The sequence below is a fragment of the Malus sylvestris genome, chromosome 8 (genome assembly GCF_916048215.2).
Source record: "Malus sylvestris chromosome 8, drMalSylv7.2, whole genome shotgun sequence".
NCBI lineage: Eukaryota > Viridiplantae > Streptophyta > Magnoliopsida > Rosales > Rosaceae > Malus > Malus sylvestris.
The window spans coordinates 6,279,641-6,297,836 of NC_062267.1; the positions used below are offsets into that span (position 1 = coordinate 6,279,641).

Consider the following 18,196-nt stretch of genomic DNA (forward strand, 5'->3'; position numbering starts at 1 on the left):
TACCTAATGTTAGCTTTCATTCTTTTACTAACATCAATGATCAATGCATACAATTTATGGTACACATAACGGATTGTGAGTTTGTTTATGTCTACTAGAAGAAGAATGTTGTGGCGAACAGCCTTGTCAATTGGAGTTATAATATGAATTTTAGGTACCATTTCACCTAAATGGATTGAAACTCATTTATTTGGTGATATGATCAGTCTCTAGGAGTCGAACTGTTTGCACAAATTGTAACGCGTTACCATGAGAAACTACTATATTACAAATGAATTTTATGATTTTTTGAAAAGCATATAATTAAGTATTGCATATGGCTGTATAAAACATAAATAACAGGTAATGGATGGATCCAGACAGGAGTGTGCTTACAGAAGAATAAAAAAAGAAGTTGAAGGCATTGATGAGTTGTAGACTGTAAACGGGTCGGGTTTATTGAATTTGGGTTACGTTTAACCTGATCCGTTAAGTTAACGGGTCACCTGAACCTAACCCGTTAAGCTAACGGGTCATCCGAACCCGACCCGTTAAGCTAACAGGTCACCCGTTAACAATTATTATTATTATTATTTTTGCATAAAGTTTATTTTTTGTTATTAAGACTTTACTAAAATTACTAAAATATCATCAACTAACGGGTGCTAACGTGTCCTAACGGATCTAACGGGTTGACCCAAAGTGACCATTTATTTCACGGGTTGTTAACGGGTTCACCCGTTAGCGACTCGATCCGTTAAGCATCCACCCAAATACAAATATTAACGGGTTGGATCGGATCGAATTAACGAATTTGGTCCAAAATGCCAGGCCTAATGAGTTGCATTGAGTAACAATTTTCTTTTCTTTCTTTTTTCTGAAAAAAATAAAATAAAATGAGAAAAATATGTTTTGTTTGTCAAAATAACAAATTTCGATAGAAGGCAGATTGTCTGTCTTCATGTTATAGTGTCCTTCTCATACTCTCCTATTTGTGTGATCGCGGTTAAGTCACGTCAATATTTTATATTGATTTTTTTATAAACATAATAACACAAAAAATAATAGGAATATAAAATATTGATGTGATTTAAACGTGATCGCACAAATAAGAATGATGGGAAGAGCACCATTACAAGAGGCTAGACAATCTGCCTCCATTTCGTTAAGTTCCAGTAGTACAGCATGAGAAGTCAAGTCATGAAAATGTTACAAGTTTCGTTCCAAGTGAAGTTACAGAATATATAGGTGCTGGGGGAGTGTTACGAGATAATAGTGGTCATTGATTTGGTGGGTTTTCAGTTGGGCAAGAGCCTTTCGGTTAATGCTGAAATTTGTGGAGAAATTTTTAGTTATGAGAGGAACATGAATGATATATCACGTATTTTTATGCAAGTAGTAAAAAAATTTAATTTTAAGTTATTAACATTTTAACACACATAACCCACCATTTATATAACGACACATGGTGTACCACCTCGTGTGTGACGGTCATACTGAAAAATATCTCAAATTTGTGGGCTTTATTTTGGTCTACAGCTTGCAGCAAACAAAAGTTTTTTAAGCCATTTGTGTGAGATGGATTCAATTATAGTGGTTAACTTAATTAACATTATAACTAATGTCAGCTTTCATTCTTTTGCTAACATCAATGATCAATGCATAAAATTTATGGTCCACATAACGGATTGTGAGTTTGTTCATTGTGGCAAACGGCTTTGCCAATTGGAGTTATAATATGAATTTTAAGTGCCATTATTTTGAGAATTCACCTGAATAGACTGGAACTCATTTATTTGGTGATATGATCAGTCTCTAGGAGTCGAATTGTTTGTAATAATTTAATAATTTATTGAGTTGGATTCGACTATAATGTATAACGAATTTGATACTAAAATAATATGGCTGATTTATAGTATAACTTATTCCAAATCTCTCACTTCTTAATTAGTATAAATATATCGTTGTATACAAAAACCACATTTTTATTATTTTTTGTTATTTATAGTGTTTGTATTTTCCGCTTGCATTATTGCATTATTGATAAATATATTCCGATTCAAAGATGCTAGATGTTGCCGATGTCACAAAAGAAGTTTTGGATTGTCATCGTCGTGGTCTCTCCTTTTCCAAGTAGACAAGGTTTCAACGCTCTTTTTATCCACTACAATATTTGTGCAAATTTATTTCGATTGCCAAAGGGCCCAAAAGGAACAAGTGTCCATGTGCACCCATTCGTGACAACAAAAGCGACATGTGAGGAGCCCTTTCAGACCCCCTTCAACGTCTAAGTTTCAACAAAGTTAACTCTTACGAAGCCAACAAAATAAAGTTTTAAAGCAACAATACCCCATTCGAATCCCGTTTGAGATTGCTTCTGAAAAGACTAAAAGCGTTGTTTTACAGCTAAAGAGAATTCTGAGTGTCTTTGATTAAAAAAAAATTGGAAATGTTTTTGGGTGCTGAATGCTTCTTCGAGAAACACTTTCAAGTGCTTTTTTTAAGGAAGTGTTTGAGTTTCGAGTAAAAATTTTAAATGTGTTTATAATCAATTCACTTTAGCATAAACTCTTATGAGCAAAAGTGTTTTATACACAGAGAATCACAAATGAACCCTTAAACAACACTTAGAAAAACTTGTAACGAATTTATTATATGATAAATAATTTAGCGTGTCAATTACAGTTTCATTTGTTTTAAAGATTTTCAAATTTAGTCATTCAAAATTTTATTTCATAGTTAGAAAATACTTCAAGTGTCGTTTTGAGTTCGGAACACTCCTTGGTAAAATCTTTTAAACGCACATATTCCTCCAGGGGCGATTGGGGCGCGAACATACGGGTCTTTGATTTATTACACTATCAATAATTCGGTTCATTTTGCCTTGCTAGAGCCTTTTTGGGGGTTATTGATTTTTAAAGTGTGAGAAATTTCCACGAACCTACACTATAAATATTTTTTACAGCAAAAAACTTCAGCTATAAAAAAATTACTGAAACTTTGGAAATCCAAAAAAATCATAACCCTATCTGAAGATTGGGGACCATAAAATGGATGATCTTAGCCATTGGGACCCTGCAGGCTGCCCTGCAAATATCATCTTAAGAGGATGATCAATGATTATTTATAGGACTTGGTATTAATATTTGCCTCATTTATCTCTGATATTTCTATTATTCACTGCATTCCATTTGCGTTTTTTTTTTTTTTATTACTATGTTGATTGATGATGAATGATGAGCAAATTTTTTTTTTCTTAAAAGAGAATGATTTGGGAAGATTAGCTTTTCAACAATAATCGCGCACAGAACATTTATTCTCCTTTCAAAAGGATAAGGACCATTACACTCAGAAACCTCCCACCCGTCCTTTCTCCACCATTTTTATTGATAATAAATGAGAGTAAACTAAAAAGATACGGGAGAAGACTAGGCCAAAACCTGCAAAAATAAAAACGGTAATAATAACAAAATGATATGTCACGAACATGAGCAGAAACTGCAGAGGAAAACAACAATAAGCAATTAAAAGATCAGTCAATTTTTACCCCTTGTCGTTTTGAACTTTTTCATTCACGTATGAATCAAGAAACCCCTGCGTTTCTGTCGTAGCAGCTTTTCACACAAAGTAAAACAAGCAAAACCCAAAATCCCGCCCTCCCCTCTCACCCATCTCTCTCACCCAGTCAGCTCTCAAGTTATCCAAGGTGAAAGAATATTCTTAGCTGTCCCTCTTGTGGCTAAAATTTCGATAGGGCAACCTGATCATTTGATTGGTTAAACGCTTTTATAAGAAAAAATTCTCTGTATTTGGGTACCATCCGCCCTCGTGTAGGTACTACTTTGAAATTTTCGAATGTTGCCTATGTATTTCGGTATGATCCGGCCTTGTATGGGTACTACTTCCCAAAGCACGCAGTCTCAAGCTAGTAAGAGTGGCCTGATCAAATTCAAGCTGCTCTACTAAAAAATTTCTACTTGTATAGGCCCGTTTGTCAAGTTGAACGAGATTTATGATTGGATTGGCAAAAACTTATAAGATAGGACTTATAACACATATATAAAGATAAGTTAAATAATTCACTCTATCGTTTGTAACTCATCATGTCCAATCTTGTCTAGTTTACATTTTGACACAGTAAACAACGAACTGAACTCAAATCTATTTTAATTGATTACAACCTATCCCATCTAGCACACAGATCTAACTCTCATCTTGCTCAACTAGTGAGATCACAAGTTAGTGAAGGAGGAGATTATTAGATATTCTCGATTGTATATCTCCTTGTGTTTATTTCTTGCGTTGCGGGATTTAGAAATAAGCTACTCATCAACTTAGACCAATACAGTGTCAAACATAAATAAGTGAAAGGAAATTAAAATAAAAACATGATGTGAAAAGTATGTGAATCAATTAGGCATTGCAGCCAAGCAACATCAACTACAATTACACTTCAGAGCTCATGACACAAGCTTTCACCTTCACTCAACTTCTTTACAGATACATGATTTAAAATAAAATAAAACTGCCCTAATCTGGAAATTGAAAAAAAAAAAAAAAAAAAAGAACAAACAATTTGTCTGTGAGAGACAAAAAGATGAACTCCATTTGGATTGAAACTTGCTGAGGCTTATTGGCAAACTCAGCTCAAAATTGCCAGCTTATATAGACAGTGGAATTACAAATTCGAAAACTGCAAAGGCGTGCCCCTCCGTTTATAGCTTGTCGGCTTTGTGGTACAACTTAAGGTCATCAAATCTTGGGCTTGACTGGCACCCGAATGGATCAGCGTATCATATTTACCAGAAAATTGCAATACATTGCCCAAATCGATCCACATTATGATGCTTCTTCTGGTGGCGGAAACAATCGATCCAAATCAAAGATGTTACAGTATACACAAGGAAGAAGGGTACCTCAGAAACACCAAATGACCTTTTGTCTTGAATTTTCTTGGATCCCAAACAAGCTCTTCGGCACCATTTATCCGTTGGGACAGAGAAAAATTGAGAGAATGTATATCAACAAAGTGCCATTTTTTTCTTCATTGTATTGTTCTAGTAAGCTTACACTTCGAAATGAAATGTGTAGCGGTATAATTTAGACTACACAACTTCAAGAGCTCAGCAGCTCTTTGCTTCAACACAGGATTGCAACCACTTTGAATTACAAGCAGCAGCTTGGCTGCCAAACCTGCCTCTACCGCAAGAGGAGCGCATTCATCCGGTGCTAGCTTGCAAACCGCCCCCAAGACCGACAATGCGAGCTGAGTGCAGCTCTCTGAAACCTTCATCAGTATTCTAACTACACTGGGAATTGTCTTGGGACAATCTTTCAAAGCCTGCCTTCCCTCAGGAAGTGTTGACAAAACTTCCAGAACATGAAGGGCTATCTCCAAACACTCGTGATTCAAACCGGGCAAGAGCTCAATCAATTGAGGAACTGCCCCAACGCTCACAACGGAGTTCCTGACTGATTCGTGGGAACAAATTGTCTTGAGCAAACTGAGACCGGGCAAAACCCCATTAGGGTTTCTTTTATCCTTGACCAATCTCAACAATCCAACCACAAGACTCAAGCTTGAGACGTTTTCGGACTCCAAATCCTTGCCCTCCATCAAAACCTCAATCAACTTCGTGCAATTGATCTTCGTCTCAATCGATCCCTCGTTCAACATATCAACCATCAATGAAACCTTCGCAGGTTGCTTCAGACTCGTCCTGGACTCTGAACTGAGCTCCAAATTCACAAGGATCCCAACTGCTTCCGACCCAACGGCATGCGAAGTGAAAGGACCCAACAGAGAGGAGATCAAAGCAACACCCCCATTGTCCACCACCGTGTTCTTAGCTGAAGCGTGAGCTGCCACTACCCTTCTTAGCTCCTTGAGAGCTTGGACTCTGGCTTGGCCCTTAACCTTCTTTAATGTGTCCAAAATCTCCAGAGCCCTCCCCTGCACGTCCTCTGACCGCTTCCTCATCGCCACGTACTTCTGCGAAAACCAGCTGCAAATCAGCTGGTGGAGGGTCATATTTGGCGTGACCGAATCATCCCAAAGCTCCTGCATTGTTGTGGGGCAAGTGAAGTGCCCCAAAGAGAACCATTTGAGAATGTTCGATCTCTCGTAGGTCTGACCCGTGCAAAGGGTCACCGGATCCTGCATTGGCTCCAACGAAATCGGGCAGATGAACACTGAAGGAATCTCAATGGACTCCAGTTCCTCAATCATCTTCTTCAGATCCAGTTTATCCGCCACAACACCAACTCCGCCGCCGCAAATTAACCCACCTCCGCCGCCCAAAATTCCATCCTTCACCGCAGTCTCCAGATCTAGAACTTGCCCACCACTGCCTGCATCAAACTTCATCCCCCCACAACTTCTTTTCCACCCAGAGGGATGGTACACAAACAATTACAAAACCCCTTTTCCCCCAAATCAAGAACAAAATCAACCAAAACAACAACTGGGCATTTCAGATTTCAACTTCAACACCCCCAGAACCCAAAAACACCAGAAAACAAGGATTCAACTCGAAGACCAATCTGTCCTCCCATCAGGAGATTAAGAAGCGTGTGGCAAACCAAAGGCAGAAAATGTAGAGAGAGAAAGTGTGGAAAGGAGAGAGAGGAAGGAAGCGTTTTTTTTTCTCTCCTTTACTCTCTTTGGCTAAACCTTCTCATTAACATTACAACCAACAAAGACCATCAAAATCCAACGAGCATCTCTTTTATTTTCTTCCTCCTTCTCTCCCAAACTTTCCTACTTTATCTGATCTCTTTTTTCAATGGTCAAAACTCAAAGGCCCACCTTCCTTCTCCTCCACCACCACTACCACAAAACCCATCATTTTCTCATCACCAAATCAAGTAAAATCATCAACAAGTAGCAGTAGTAATCCTCCTCCTCCAATACCAAAGCTCTCTCTCTCTCCTCACTCACTCACTTCCTCTTCAAGCTCAACAAAAAGTCTGAAATCATAAATACACCCCCCAGATCAGGGAAAGAAGCAATAAAAAGGTACACAATTCACTCACACCACTCAACCCAAATGACCCAAATTAAATTCCCAGAAAGAATTGAAATTTACACGAAAAAAAAAGCTCTCAGAAGCATACCGTCGACAGCAAGTGAGGAAAAAGATGGAGGCAGAAAAAAAAAGCAGAAGAAAAAAATAAAGCTATCTCCTTCTGCGCAGTCTCCTCCACTGCTCCTGCTGGTCTTCTTGTGGGGGCAAGCGACGAAAACCCCCATAAATTTGTTTATTTTTTATTAATTTTTTTTAAGGAAATTTTGGGTTTGTGTGTGAGGTTGACCGGCTATAGCCGGTGGCGGGTGTGGGCGACTGTGCACCACACGTGCAGTCATAGCTTCGGTCACAGAAATATCTGATGATATATATATTTTTGTTAAATTTTTTATTTTGTTTGTTATTATTGATATTCAAAGTAATTATGCAACCGATGCAAGTTAGGATAAAGGCTCCTTTTGACTGGAATATAAAGTGTTTGACTGATAAACTACAAATTCATAATACACCTTTTTATAACTTTATTTTTTATGCCACGGAAATAAAGAGAAAATTATTAGTTTGTTACAATTTTTCTAGTCTTTTTATCTACTAAATCCAAAAGAGCATTTGAAGTTTCCTATATAATATATAGGAATTGCTTAAGGGGAGGGATCCCCATTTTTTCAAAAAAATGGGGACACGCTCCCCACCGTTGGATTTGACTTAAATGAAATCCTGTGGTTGAGATTTTATGGCCTGTGTTTTAATTTCAACCACACAATTTCATTAAAGTCAATCTAACGGTGGGGAGCGTGTCCCCATTTTTTTTGAAAAAATGGGGATCCCTCCCCTTAAGCTCCCTGATAATATATATATATATATATATGAAACAGTAGCACTATTTTTTCAAACAAATCATATGAGGCCAGATCTGTAGCACTATTTTTTATTTACACAATTTTTTACACAGTTTTGGTGAGGTTCATTTTATAATGTATTTCAACAATCTAAATTGTCTATCTTTGAAGCATCATTCATAGATTATCTTTGCATAAAACTAGACAAATCCAACAAAACACTAGACAAATTCAAAACCATTAAAACATTTATTTGTAGTGAAAAAAATAGACGAACACGGTTTAAAAAAAAATCCTAAACTCTTAATCTGATGGTCATATGGTTTTAAATTTAAGTAATTTTTAGTAAACATGATCTTTAATTGAAGATCTAAAAGATAAAATGTTTGCATCGTTGAAATACATTACAAAATAAAATAAAAACCACATGTAAAAACAAATGCGAATCCGCCCGATCATATTATTATGTCAAAAAGTTAAAATGCTTCGCATCGTAACATTCTAAAGTGTAGCTAAGTTATTCTTCTCCACGATCAAGTCATGTTAGGTATGTGCAGCCAGTCAAGGATTTGCTCCGATGGTCAGATTCAACCACCTATGACCAGCATTTGCCTAACATAAAATTAATATTAGTTGTTTTAAAAAAAAAATACAATGGTTGAAGGTCACTCCAAACTCATTATTGATACAATTAAAGGGTCGTGTGTAATTTCTTTGGCGATTGCAACATTGAAGATATCAAATGGCTAGTATCTACATTTGATAGTATACTATTTCATGGAATTATGTATACAAAGAAGCGAATTTCTCGGCGGACACAATCATTAGTACATGATTTAAATTTAATAATTTTCATGTTTGGGATGGGTCTCTTCCGCCTGTAGCAAGAAATATCTTTCTTTTGATTGTACTGAAACTGGTTGTATTCTCTTTAATGTATTATTTTTCTTATAAAATAATACAATGGTTAAAGGAAAATAGTGGGTGGATGGATAGAAGGGTTGGATTGATATTTTAAGATAATAGACAATGTTTTAACTTCTGTAGTTTTATTAAATTATAGAAATATTGAATGTCTCATTTGTTCATGTTTTTCATATGAAAATTATATTTTTCCTTATCAAATTAGTTGCTTGTTGTCACGTTAGTTGGTTTGCAATTTTGAAAGAACAAATAAGAAAATAAGTTGGTAGTAAGCAAATGTTATTTTCAACCACCAAGGTTGGTTATGAACGAATTTTAAGCTCATATTTCACAAGGCATATCTTAGATTCGATTCATGGTATTAGTGAATCACAAGATAGTTAGATGGTGCCCGGAAGGAGGCTAGAATGCATTTGTGAGTCTTCTCAACCCTAAAAAATATGGACCGTCGTGCCATACAGGTGGCAAATCAACTTATTAGGTTGTTAATGAGTACTCATCAAGACCTATTTAGTTTGATTTTGTAACATCCCACATCGCCCAAGGGAGTGATCCTTAAATGTATATTATCATCTCTACCTAGCACGAGGCCTTTTGGGAGCTCACTAGCTTCGGGTTCCGTAGAAGCTCCAAAGTTAATCGAGATGGATGCCAGAGCATTCCCAGGATGGGTGACCCACTGGGAAGTTGCTCGTGAGTTCCCAAAAAACAAAACTGTGAGGGAATGGTAAGCCAAAAGCAGACAATATCGTGCTACGGTGGTGGAACGGGCCTAGGATGTGGTGGACCTGGGCCGGGATATGACAAATGGTATCAAAGCCTAACCCTGGCCGTGGTGTATTGACGAGGACGTCGGGCCCCTAAGGTGGGTGGATTGTAACATCCCACATCGTCCAGGGGAGTGATCATTAAATGTATATTCTCATCCCTACCTAACACGAGACCTTTTGGGAGCTCACTAGTTTCGGGTTCTGTAGGAACTCCGAAGTTAAGCAAGATGGAGACCAGAGCACTCCCATAATGGGTGACCCACTGGACAGTTGCTCGTGAGTTCCCAAAAAACAAAACCGTGAGGGAATGGTAAGCCCAAAACGAACAATATCGTGCTACAGTGTGGAACGGGCTCAGGATGTGGTGGACATAGGTGGGGATGTGACAGATTTTACCTTACACTATCATCATCGTTACCAAACTCACATCTACATTATGGTGATATCAAATCAAACGAGTGTTAGCTGGTACCATTACCAACCTAATGGGTTGATTTGCCACATCTACCTTGTTGAAACCATAAACTGGTCCCCTTTTTTAAAAAATGTAATGTTAAATATACTATTATCTCTCCATTACAATCACAAATTAAGTTGTTATGGAATTTACTTTCACAATTATTTTATTTTGTGATAAGTTTATATCGCGAGTTTCACATGATTTAAGTTGGGGGAGATTCAAAAAGTGCGGCTAACTTTATATTTAGACTATTCGTTTTTTGATAGTTAAGATGCTTTATATTGTCAATGTTACGAGAAGGTCGCTTATCGTCACATGTTAAGTATTAAGAGCACCTGATTCAGCAACGAATTTTGTCAATTAAGCAGGATCATCTTCATCTCACATTACAAGCTTACAAATAACTTGTTTTCTTTAGCTACAATAGATTGTTAGCAACATATGGTGTAATAACAGTTGAGCATGCAAATTAGCATTTCATTGAGTTTTGGTAGATCTAAGGTCATTTGTCAAGTTATATTGCAGACCTATCGACATATATTAACAATTTCTGAGCGAGCATGTCGACTAATGTTAATTGTTTTTTAGCAAGCATATCGACATATGTCAACATATCGAGAGAGCCTATCAACAAAAGCCCATAACAACGCACACAAAATTTTATCTCATTACTTATTTATCTAGTCCTTCTTTATTTTCACTCAAATAATATTTCAAACAACAAATCAACAGTTTGGGGTTCAAGATTTGGAGCAAAACTATTCCAAGACTTTCTGTTGTAAGAAGATTCAATCCAAAAGGGGGACAAGGATCCTCTCTGGATTCTCTTTGTGGGGATTTGAGGATCAATCAATTGTGTATGTTCATTAGGTACTATTGATATTCAATTTTAAATTAAAAATTAAAAATAATTTCTAATCACACGATATACGATAAACGGACACGATTGATTGATCATCCAAATCTCCACAAAAAGGATCCGAAGAGGATCCTATTCCCCAAAAGGGTCCATAGTTGGAGTTGTAAATGGGAATATTTTTGCTCACTAACATAAACTTTGACATATGTTTACCATACACCTCGTCTATGTCACGTGCCCTTTTACTTAATTTTAATTAACTTTTTATTAAATATTTCTTTTCCAATTAAAAAAAATTGAACGGAAGTTAAATGAAATAACATAAGCAGATGATGAAGTGTACGGTGAACATACATTTTAATTACGGTGGTGCGAGCAAAAATGCTCCTGTTGGAAAATTGGAATATGGAACTATTTTTTGGTGGGGGCCCATTGACCATTGATCTAATTTGCAAACCCACCACAACATTAAGACTGTGCATTATGTACTGTAAAGAAATAAAGAATATTAGACCTAAAAATAAATAAATAAATAAATAAAAACAAATATTAACACCAAAAAAGCTAAAATTAAAAATAAAACAAGAAAAAGAATATTAATTGCCAAATCTCCACTTCCCAGTTCCCAGTCGTCGCTCTGATCCACCTTTAAACAATAATACTGCACAGACACAGTTGCACACGCTAATTAATTAATAATTAATTGTGGCTTAATAGTTAATGCAGAGAAAAAGTGTCTGGGTCTTGGGACGCACAGCTCCCGTGGCCACGTGGGGGGAGCTGATTGGTCGGGAAAAAGCAGCTGCATGAGGATACGCACCTCTGCAGCCCCATCCAAAAGACTTGAAAGTGGTCAAACCGGACACCGGAAAGCCAAAAATTGCCGATCGAGGACTCCAAAATATAAAAATTGCTAAATTTTCCCTTTTTATTTTGTTTATTTATTTATTTGTTTGTTTTGTTTGGATGAAATTGTAAATTACAAATCTTTAGACCGCACAAGGAATCAGGGTCGGTCAAACGAAAAACTGAGCTGGCAGCCTGGCACTTTATGAAAGCCACGCTCTGGTGGGTCCCGCCCCACGGGGTTCCAGTCCTCCCCGAACTTCTATGCTTTTGTTTAGTAAAATACTTTTTCTTTTCCAATTTAAAACAGTAAATTAACTATTCAGTACGTCGGGACCGTATTAACGAATTCGATATTAAATTAGATTGTTTATTATATAATTTAATTGGATTCTTTCTTCTACTTAGTGTAAAATACATGTTGTACTAAAAAAAATAAAAGTAAATTAAAGACACATTTGGAAAATATTTTTAGAGAAAATATTTATTTGAATTCAAAACATTTGAAGTATTTCCTACAAAAAGTACATACGTTTAATCCATTAAATTTTAGTTAGAGGTACTCCTTTGTATTTAATTAGAGAAGGTAACACGAAATTGATTTTCAATTCGCCCAAGTGACCATCTTTTTTTGTTTTTTCCTTTTTGTCAATAGATTTGTTCGATTTAATGTTAGATTAGGGAGTCGACGAGGTTCGAACACACATCGTGGTGCAAGAGTAACACTTATTTCTATCATTGTGATAGAGAGCCACTTGTCGTCTTTTAATTTTGTTTGAAGTTGTTTTGTTTTAAAAACATGGAAGTTTGCTTTAATTTTAAAATTTATTATATGTTATGTTGATTTTTCTACTTGAATGTATGGAATTAGCACTTTTTATGCACTGATATTTACATTAAGAGTGAGAGAATAAATTAGTATCGAACTCGTTATGACTCATTTACAAGACTCAAACCTAAATTTTTTTCCTTTATACGTAAAAGGAGATGTCTTTGGATTGTTATATTAACTAGTATAAAACTAGCTCTTATAACTATGAACTTTAGAAATGCAAGTGGATTATGAACAACTCATCATACGTTATGGTTCATGATATAAAGCTATATTGTCTACACATTTTCTGTGGGCAATTACAATAGATTATGTTCACATTATAATTTTTATTTGTCAATTATTAATGGCACTCCATGTCAGCAAGTGTATAAAACTTACACTTGCCGCATCTCCATTTAACAGCTAAGTTAACGAATTGACTAACGAATGTATGACATTACAATTAAAATTAAACTTTGCATATGACATTGAAACGTTTTAAAAATAATATATGAAGTTATAATTGCACCAAAACCTAAGGATGCAAACTATAACTTATCTGAAATCTAATACAAAAGTGTACAATTAAATTTTTGAAATGCGACTGATAATTTTCTTATATATTATCAACACAATTTTGTTAAAAAAGATATGTATTACAAAATACAAAGGGTGAAGCATAGTTTCGAAGCGATGGCTCGTGCACTTGTACAAAGTAATCTGTGCATTTTATTCCACACTTCACCTATCTTCGTTTTTTGAGTCCATCGATATGATCCCACTTCTTGAAAGAATTGTGGCACATGCACCAAATATATTTGTGCATTTCATTCATCTAATTGTTGGTTGAACTCATAAAATACAATTATAATGGTAGATACACCCACTTTGGGGAAGTAAAATTTTATATTATAGCATACAAGATATGGGTGCATTTTAGCAAATCACCCTATTTATCATCGTTGATGAGTTTAAATTTTACAATTAACATCTATCATCTACTTATATCTCAAAATTTAAAATGATTTAATAGTGATAAGTAGGGTGGTGGATGATGAGCATCAACAAAACTTGAGGGTGGTGAGCAGTGGCAGAGCCAGAATTTCATATGCGGAAGGGCCTCTCACATACATAGGCAATTTGAACCCCGAATAGGAGAATTAGAGTAATTTTCATAAAGACTCTAAATTCAAAAGAGAACTAGAAACATTGCACAAATCCAAAAACTCCAATATGAGGTAAAGAGTAAGCAAGAATTTAAAAAAAATATTAGTTAAAGCCAAAGAAAAGTTGACAGAATGAGGAGGGAAAGTGAAGACTGCACTTCAATAAGAGAGATGAAAGAAAAAAAATAAGGTATGACCTGAAACGAAAAAGAGTTTGAATTAAGAATACACTTAAATTTTATTAGAAGTAATAAAATATTGTGCCGTGGCAACATCTGTTATACTAGCAAGAAAAGAAGTGGTAACGAACTGCGTTTGATGTTAAGCCCACCGAAGCCCAAATTTTAGCCCACTTCTACTACGTCTCTTAAACCCCTAAAAGGCTAAAACCCTAAAAAAATAAAATAAAAAATAAAATAAAAAACCGCCTAAATCCCTAGCTGTGTCTTCTTTCTCGATTTTCTGCCTCAGCAGTCAGCAGCGCTCAGCTCCATTGCAGTCTCTCTGAAGCTAACATGTACGTATCTAAGTTTCTCAGCTCATCGCATTCATTTTCTTCAGTCTGACCAAGAAATTTGATTTCCTTTTTTTTTTCTTTCAATTTTTATTTTATTTTATTTTTTTTGTGATTGATGAGCGGCTGATTCTTTCCAGTTTAAGCTAAAGATTGTAAATTTACTTCTGGGAATTGAAATTGTGTTTTTAAAATTAGGGTTTTGAATTTGGGGTTCTGGGTAGAATGCTTGTTGTAGTAATCCGACATGTAGCTCGACGATTTGTTTGTTACCAACTTTCATGGTTAGAAAGCAGATGGTTGAGAGATTGTTATTTGTCAGCAATTTGTCATTGACATGATTTTATATTCCCAGTTGGATTCCGGCAGCCGGCTTGCACAGCTGTAAGGAAAAATGGCGGATGTGGTCCAGTACCGGATGGAGCGTATGCTCCCGGAGTTGGACGACCTGGAGAAGGAGGAACTGTTCACGAGACGTGAGCTTGCTGAGATTGTCAAGCAGCGTCGCAATTTTGAATTCCGGCTCAAGCGGCCGAGCCCACTCAAGGAGGACTACCTTGCCTACATTGACTACGAGACTAAGGTCGACAAGCTAAGGCGCTTGAGGAAAAAGGCAAAGTTGCCGGAGCGGGAAGATAACGAGGAGACGAAGAAGAAGAAGAGGAAGAGGAAGTCGGTTTCAGACTTTGCTGGCGTCAGGAGGATTCTTGATGTTTATAGGCTTGCCGTCACTAGGTTCACTGGCGATCTTGAACTCTGGTTTCGCTACCTTGACTTTTGTAAAGAGCGACGAAATGGTAGGATCAAGGAGGTAATTGTTAACGGTTCTTGTTTTGTGGAGTGAATTTAACTTCAAAGTTCGAGTATTGATTACTGCATTCAAACTTGGTTCTATAGATTTATTTTTCTTGGATTTGGGATTGTTTTGTAGGTCTTGAATAAGGTAACTGGGTTTCATTCCAAGCAGCCATCTGTTTGGATTTATAAAGCAGCTTGGGAATTCGACAACTTCTCAAATGTCGAAGCTGCCCGTAATACAATGCTACAGGGGTTGAGATTTTGCAAAAATTCAGAAGATCTTTGGTTAGAGTATCTCCGGATGGAACTCACATTCCTTAATAAACTAAAGGCTCGAAAGGTTGCTCTTGGAGAGGATGAGGGCAGTCTGGTTCGTGATAAGATTAGTGCTGATGAGCAACAGTGGAAAAGTGAAAACAAAGATTTATACATGCCCCTCCATGAAGAAAGAGAAAATGATGAAAATAATGAAGGGTCAGATATTGAAGAAAGCAAATCAAGGAAGAAAGTTGATAAGTTACAAGAGGTAGGTTTTGGCGTGATAAAAACCATATACAGTGAAGCAGTTAAAGCTCTTCCCTCTAGCTTTACCCTGAGAAAGCGGTTTTTAGAGATCTTGAAATCTATCAACTTGGCTAAATCTGGGGAAATGCGTGAGGAAGTACTAAGTGACATGAAGAGAGACTTCTCAACAGAACCAGAGTATTGGGATTGGCTTGCTAAATTTGAATACAATCCTGCAAGTACACAGGAAGAGACTGGTGAAGAAATAACATTTTCTTTTATGGGAAAAGCTATTCAGGTATTAAATGCATGTATTACTGATTAAATCCTGCACTTTTAAAGCCGTTTATTTAGTCTTCTATTGAGTAATTGGTTAACATCTATGCTATATTTGAAACTGAATTAGACTCCGTCTGGATATATCTTATGTCCCTAACTACAAATGTATGACGAATAAAACGGATGTCATGCTCTATGGGTAGGTCTATGAGGATGCCATACAAGTTTTGCCTTCGGCCAAAATGTTCAAGCACTATGCAAAGTTTCTCATGGGTGCTGTAGCTCTTCTAGTAGGAGACAACGAGACTTCTCTAGACAATCAATCTGCTAGTTATGTTTCACGTCTTTTGGGCCTTTACCAAAAGGCTGATACAATCGGGTGCACAGATGAGGAACTTGCCTATGAGCATATTTCATTATATTTGCAACTTGGAAGAGTGGATGAAGCTCGGAAACTGGCACACAATCTTTGTTGTGGAAAATTTCCAAATTCTGCAAAGGTGCGGGTATTATGGGCCTCTATAGAAATGAAGCACTCGACAAGGGATCTTATTTCTTCGAGCAAAGATAAGCTGCTATCGATCTTTGAACTTGTAAAAGATGGTTTGACAAGACTGTCAATTTCAGAAGCTGAGAGCTTGTGGGTAATGGTATGTTATCCACACCTTTCAATTTGATGAACTCCGATATGACACTGTAATTACCAATTATCTTGATGAGACGCTTTAACATTATCTCCTATTGCAGGCCCTTAAATTCTTTGCCAGTCAAAAACATTATTTTGACATGTTGGTTGAGGTTGCTGTTGCATCGTTAATTAAATATCGTGGCAGTGACGAAGGATTTTCCCTCTCTTCTATTATTGTGAATTTTGTTCTTCAAAAAGATGGAATTGCGCATGCTAGAGTGATGTATAAGCGGTAGGCCATTTCATCCTTAATAACTCTTACATTATTATATTTCATCTTAGATTATGCAGTTTGCTTACGAAGAAGTGTCTATGTTTGCATCGATTGAATTGCAGCTTTACAGCTTTACCACGGCCTGGGCTAGTTCTATATAGGACCTGCATAGAATTGGAAACAAACCTTGCATCAAATGGTGATAAAACTGGTCTTGAAAATGCCCGGAAGTTGTATTTTTCTGCACTTCAGACTTATGACCAAGATTCGAGCTTGTGGCGAGATTACTGGCTTATGGAGACCAAGGTGAACTTTCCTCTGGCTTTATGCAAGTAACTCTAGAATCTAAAAAAACTACAACTTTCATTTTTAACAACAAAGCTACTTTTCTTTTTCCAAATTGTTGCATTGGACATTGGTTAAGCAAATGAATTGTGAACGGAACAATTATTGTTGTTCTACTTTGTAATCCGATATCAGAACTTGCTTAATCTACTAATAGCCGTAATTCTTTCCTCAAATTTACAGATGGGAACATCAAAGACAGCTTCTGACGTATCTTGGCGTGCACGTAAGACTCTGAAGGACAGTAGTGCACTTTCTTTGGCACATTTGTGATATTAGTAATGCAAACTGCTCTTCAATTGTAACTTGTAAGCCTTTGAATTTAGTTGTTTTTTTGGTCAATAGTCGTTGAATTTAGTTTAATAGACAGATAACTCGTACTTTTATCTGTGTCAACGGAATTGAGTAATAGTTACAAGTTCCGTTTTTACATTAAACTTGTTATTGCTTAAATGATTGTAGCACTCCCTTGCCTTGTGAATAATTGCTCCGGGTCGTCCAACTCCATCGATTTCAATCTTCCATGTTCTTGGCCAGTTTGAAGGCGATGGAGTGGTGACGTCCGGAAGAGAAGATAGCTAGCATCCCCACATAACTATCCATTCATTAAACACTTGCATTCTCAACAAAACTTGACTAGGAATTAATACTAGAAATTTCCCTAACTATTCCATCTAGTGCATCTTCATCTTTGAGTATTGCTGTCTGAGAACCCCCCCCCCTCCCCCGGGGGGCGGGAACTCTGATCGTTTTCGGAGTTTGATTTTTCGTATTGGACCACAGAGATTCATGTGCCAACAAGCCACCATGTTCACAGTCCCATCTCCGTCCCCTTAAACACTCTCAGGCTGCTCATCGAAACCGTTGCTTCCATAGAAAAAAAGTCTCTGCTGTCTTCACACCACCTCAGGAGCTGCCAGCTCCTTTGTTAAACCCAAAACCCTAGTTTTGAAAGGATGAACACCTCGAAGTCCAACGTTGTCGAGAAACTGCGGAATATGATAGGCCGAATATGTAGCATTTGGGGTGATGACAAGCCGGTTCCGACCAAATATTTTAGGGTTTGACATCAGCCAAAGGTTGCTCTCTGAGCTCCTCTCTTACCACGCCAATGCGATCCTACTGTGTTTCCTGAATCAAGGGTGAGCATTTCATCCACCCTACCACCC

At 36.8% G+C, this 18,196-nt stretch overlaps 2 protein-coding genes across 2 annotated transcripts; one reads left to right on the top strand and one right to left on the bottom strand.

The window, feature by feature from the left end:
• Positions 1-4,373: 4,373 nt before the first annotated feature.
• LOC126632429 (U-box domain-containing protein 30-like) lies at positions 4,374-7,214 on the bottom strand. Its single transcript, XM_050302841.1, has 2 exons — positions 7,096-7,214; positions 4,374-6,948 (listed from the first exon to the last, which is right to left on the bottom strand). Exon 2 carries the CDS (start codon positions 6,344-6,346, stop codon positions 5,024-5,026), a length of 1,323 nt encoding a protein of 440 aa, XP_050158798.1. The 5' UTR covers positions 6,347-6,948; positions 7,096-7,214; the 3' UTR covers positions 4,374-5,023.
• A 6,877-nt stretch (positions 7,215-14,091) lies between these two features.
• LOC126632428 (uncharacterized) lies at positions 14,092-17,464 on the top strand. The gene is made up of 7 exons (XM_050302840.1): positions 14,092-14,202; positions 14,555-15,010; positions 15,131-15,799; positions 15,984-16,430; positions 16,528-16,700; positions 16,805-16,988; positions 17,211-17,464. Exons 2-7 carry the CDS (start codon positions 14,594-14,596, stop codon positions 17,298-17,300), a joined length of 1,980 nt encoding a protein of 659 aa, XP_050158797.1. The 5' UTR covers positions 14,092-14,202; positions 14,555-14,593; the 3' UTR covers positions 17,301-17,464.
• Positions 17,465-18,196: the final 732 nt, after the last annotated feature.

Excerpts from the sequence above, each read along its gene's own strand:
- LOC126632429 (XM_050302841.1), bottom strand. The coding sequence starts at position 6,346 with ATGAAGTTTGATGCAGGCAGTGGTGGGCAAGTTCTAGATCTGGAGACT.
- LOC126632428 (XM_050302840.1), top strand. The coding sequence starts at position 14,594 with ATGGCGGATGTGGTCCAGTACCGGATGGAGCGTATGCTCCCGGAGTTG. Across the intron at positions 15,011-15,130 it reads GAAATGGTAGGATCAAGGAG|GTCTTGAATAAGGTAACTGG; the intron begins GTAATTGTTAAC and ends ATTGTTTTGTAG. Across the intron at positions 16,431-16,527 it reads CTGAGAGCTTGTGGGTAATG|GCCCTTAAATTCTTTGCCAG; the intron begins GTATGTTATCCA and ends CTCCTATTGCAG.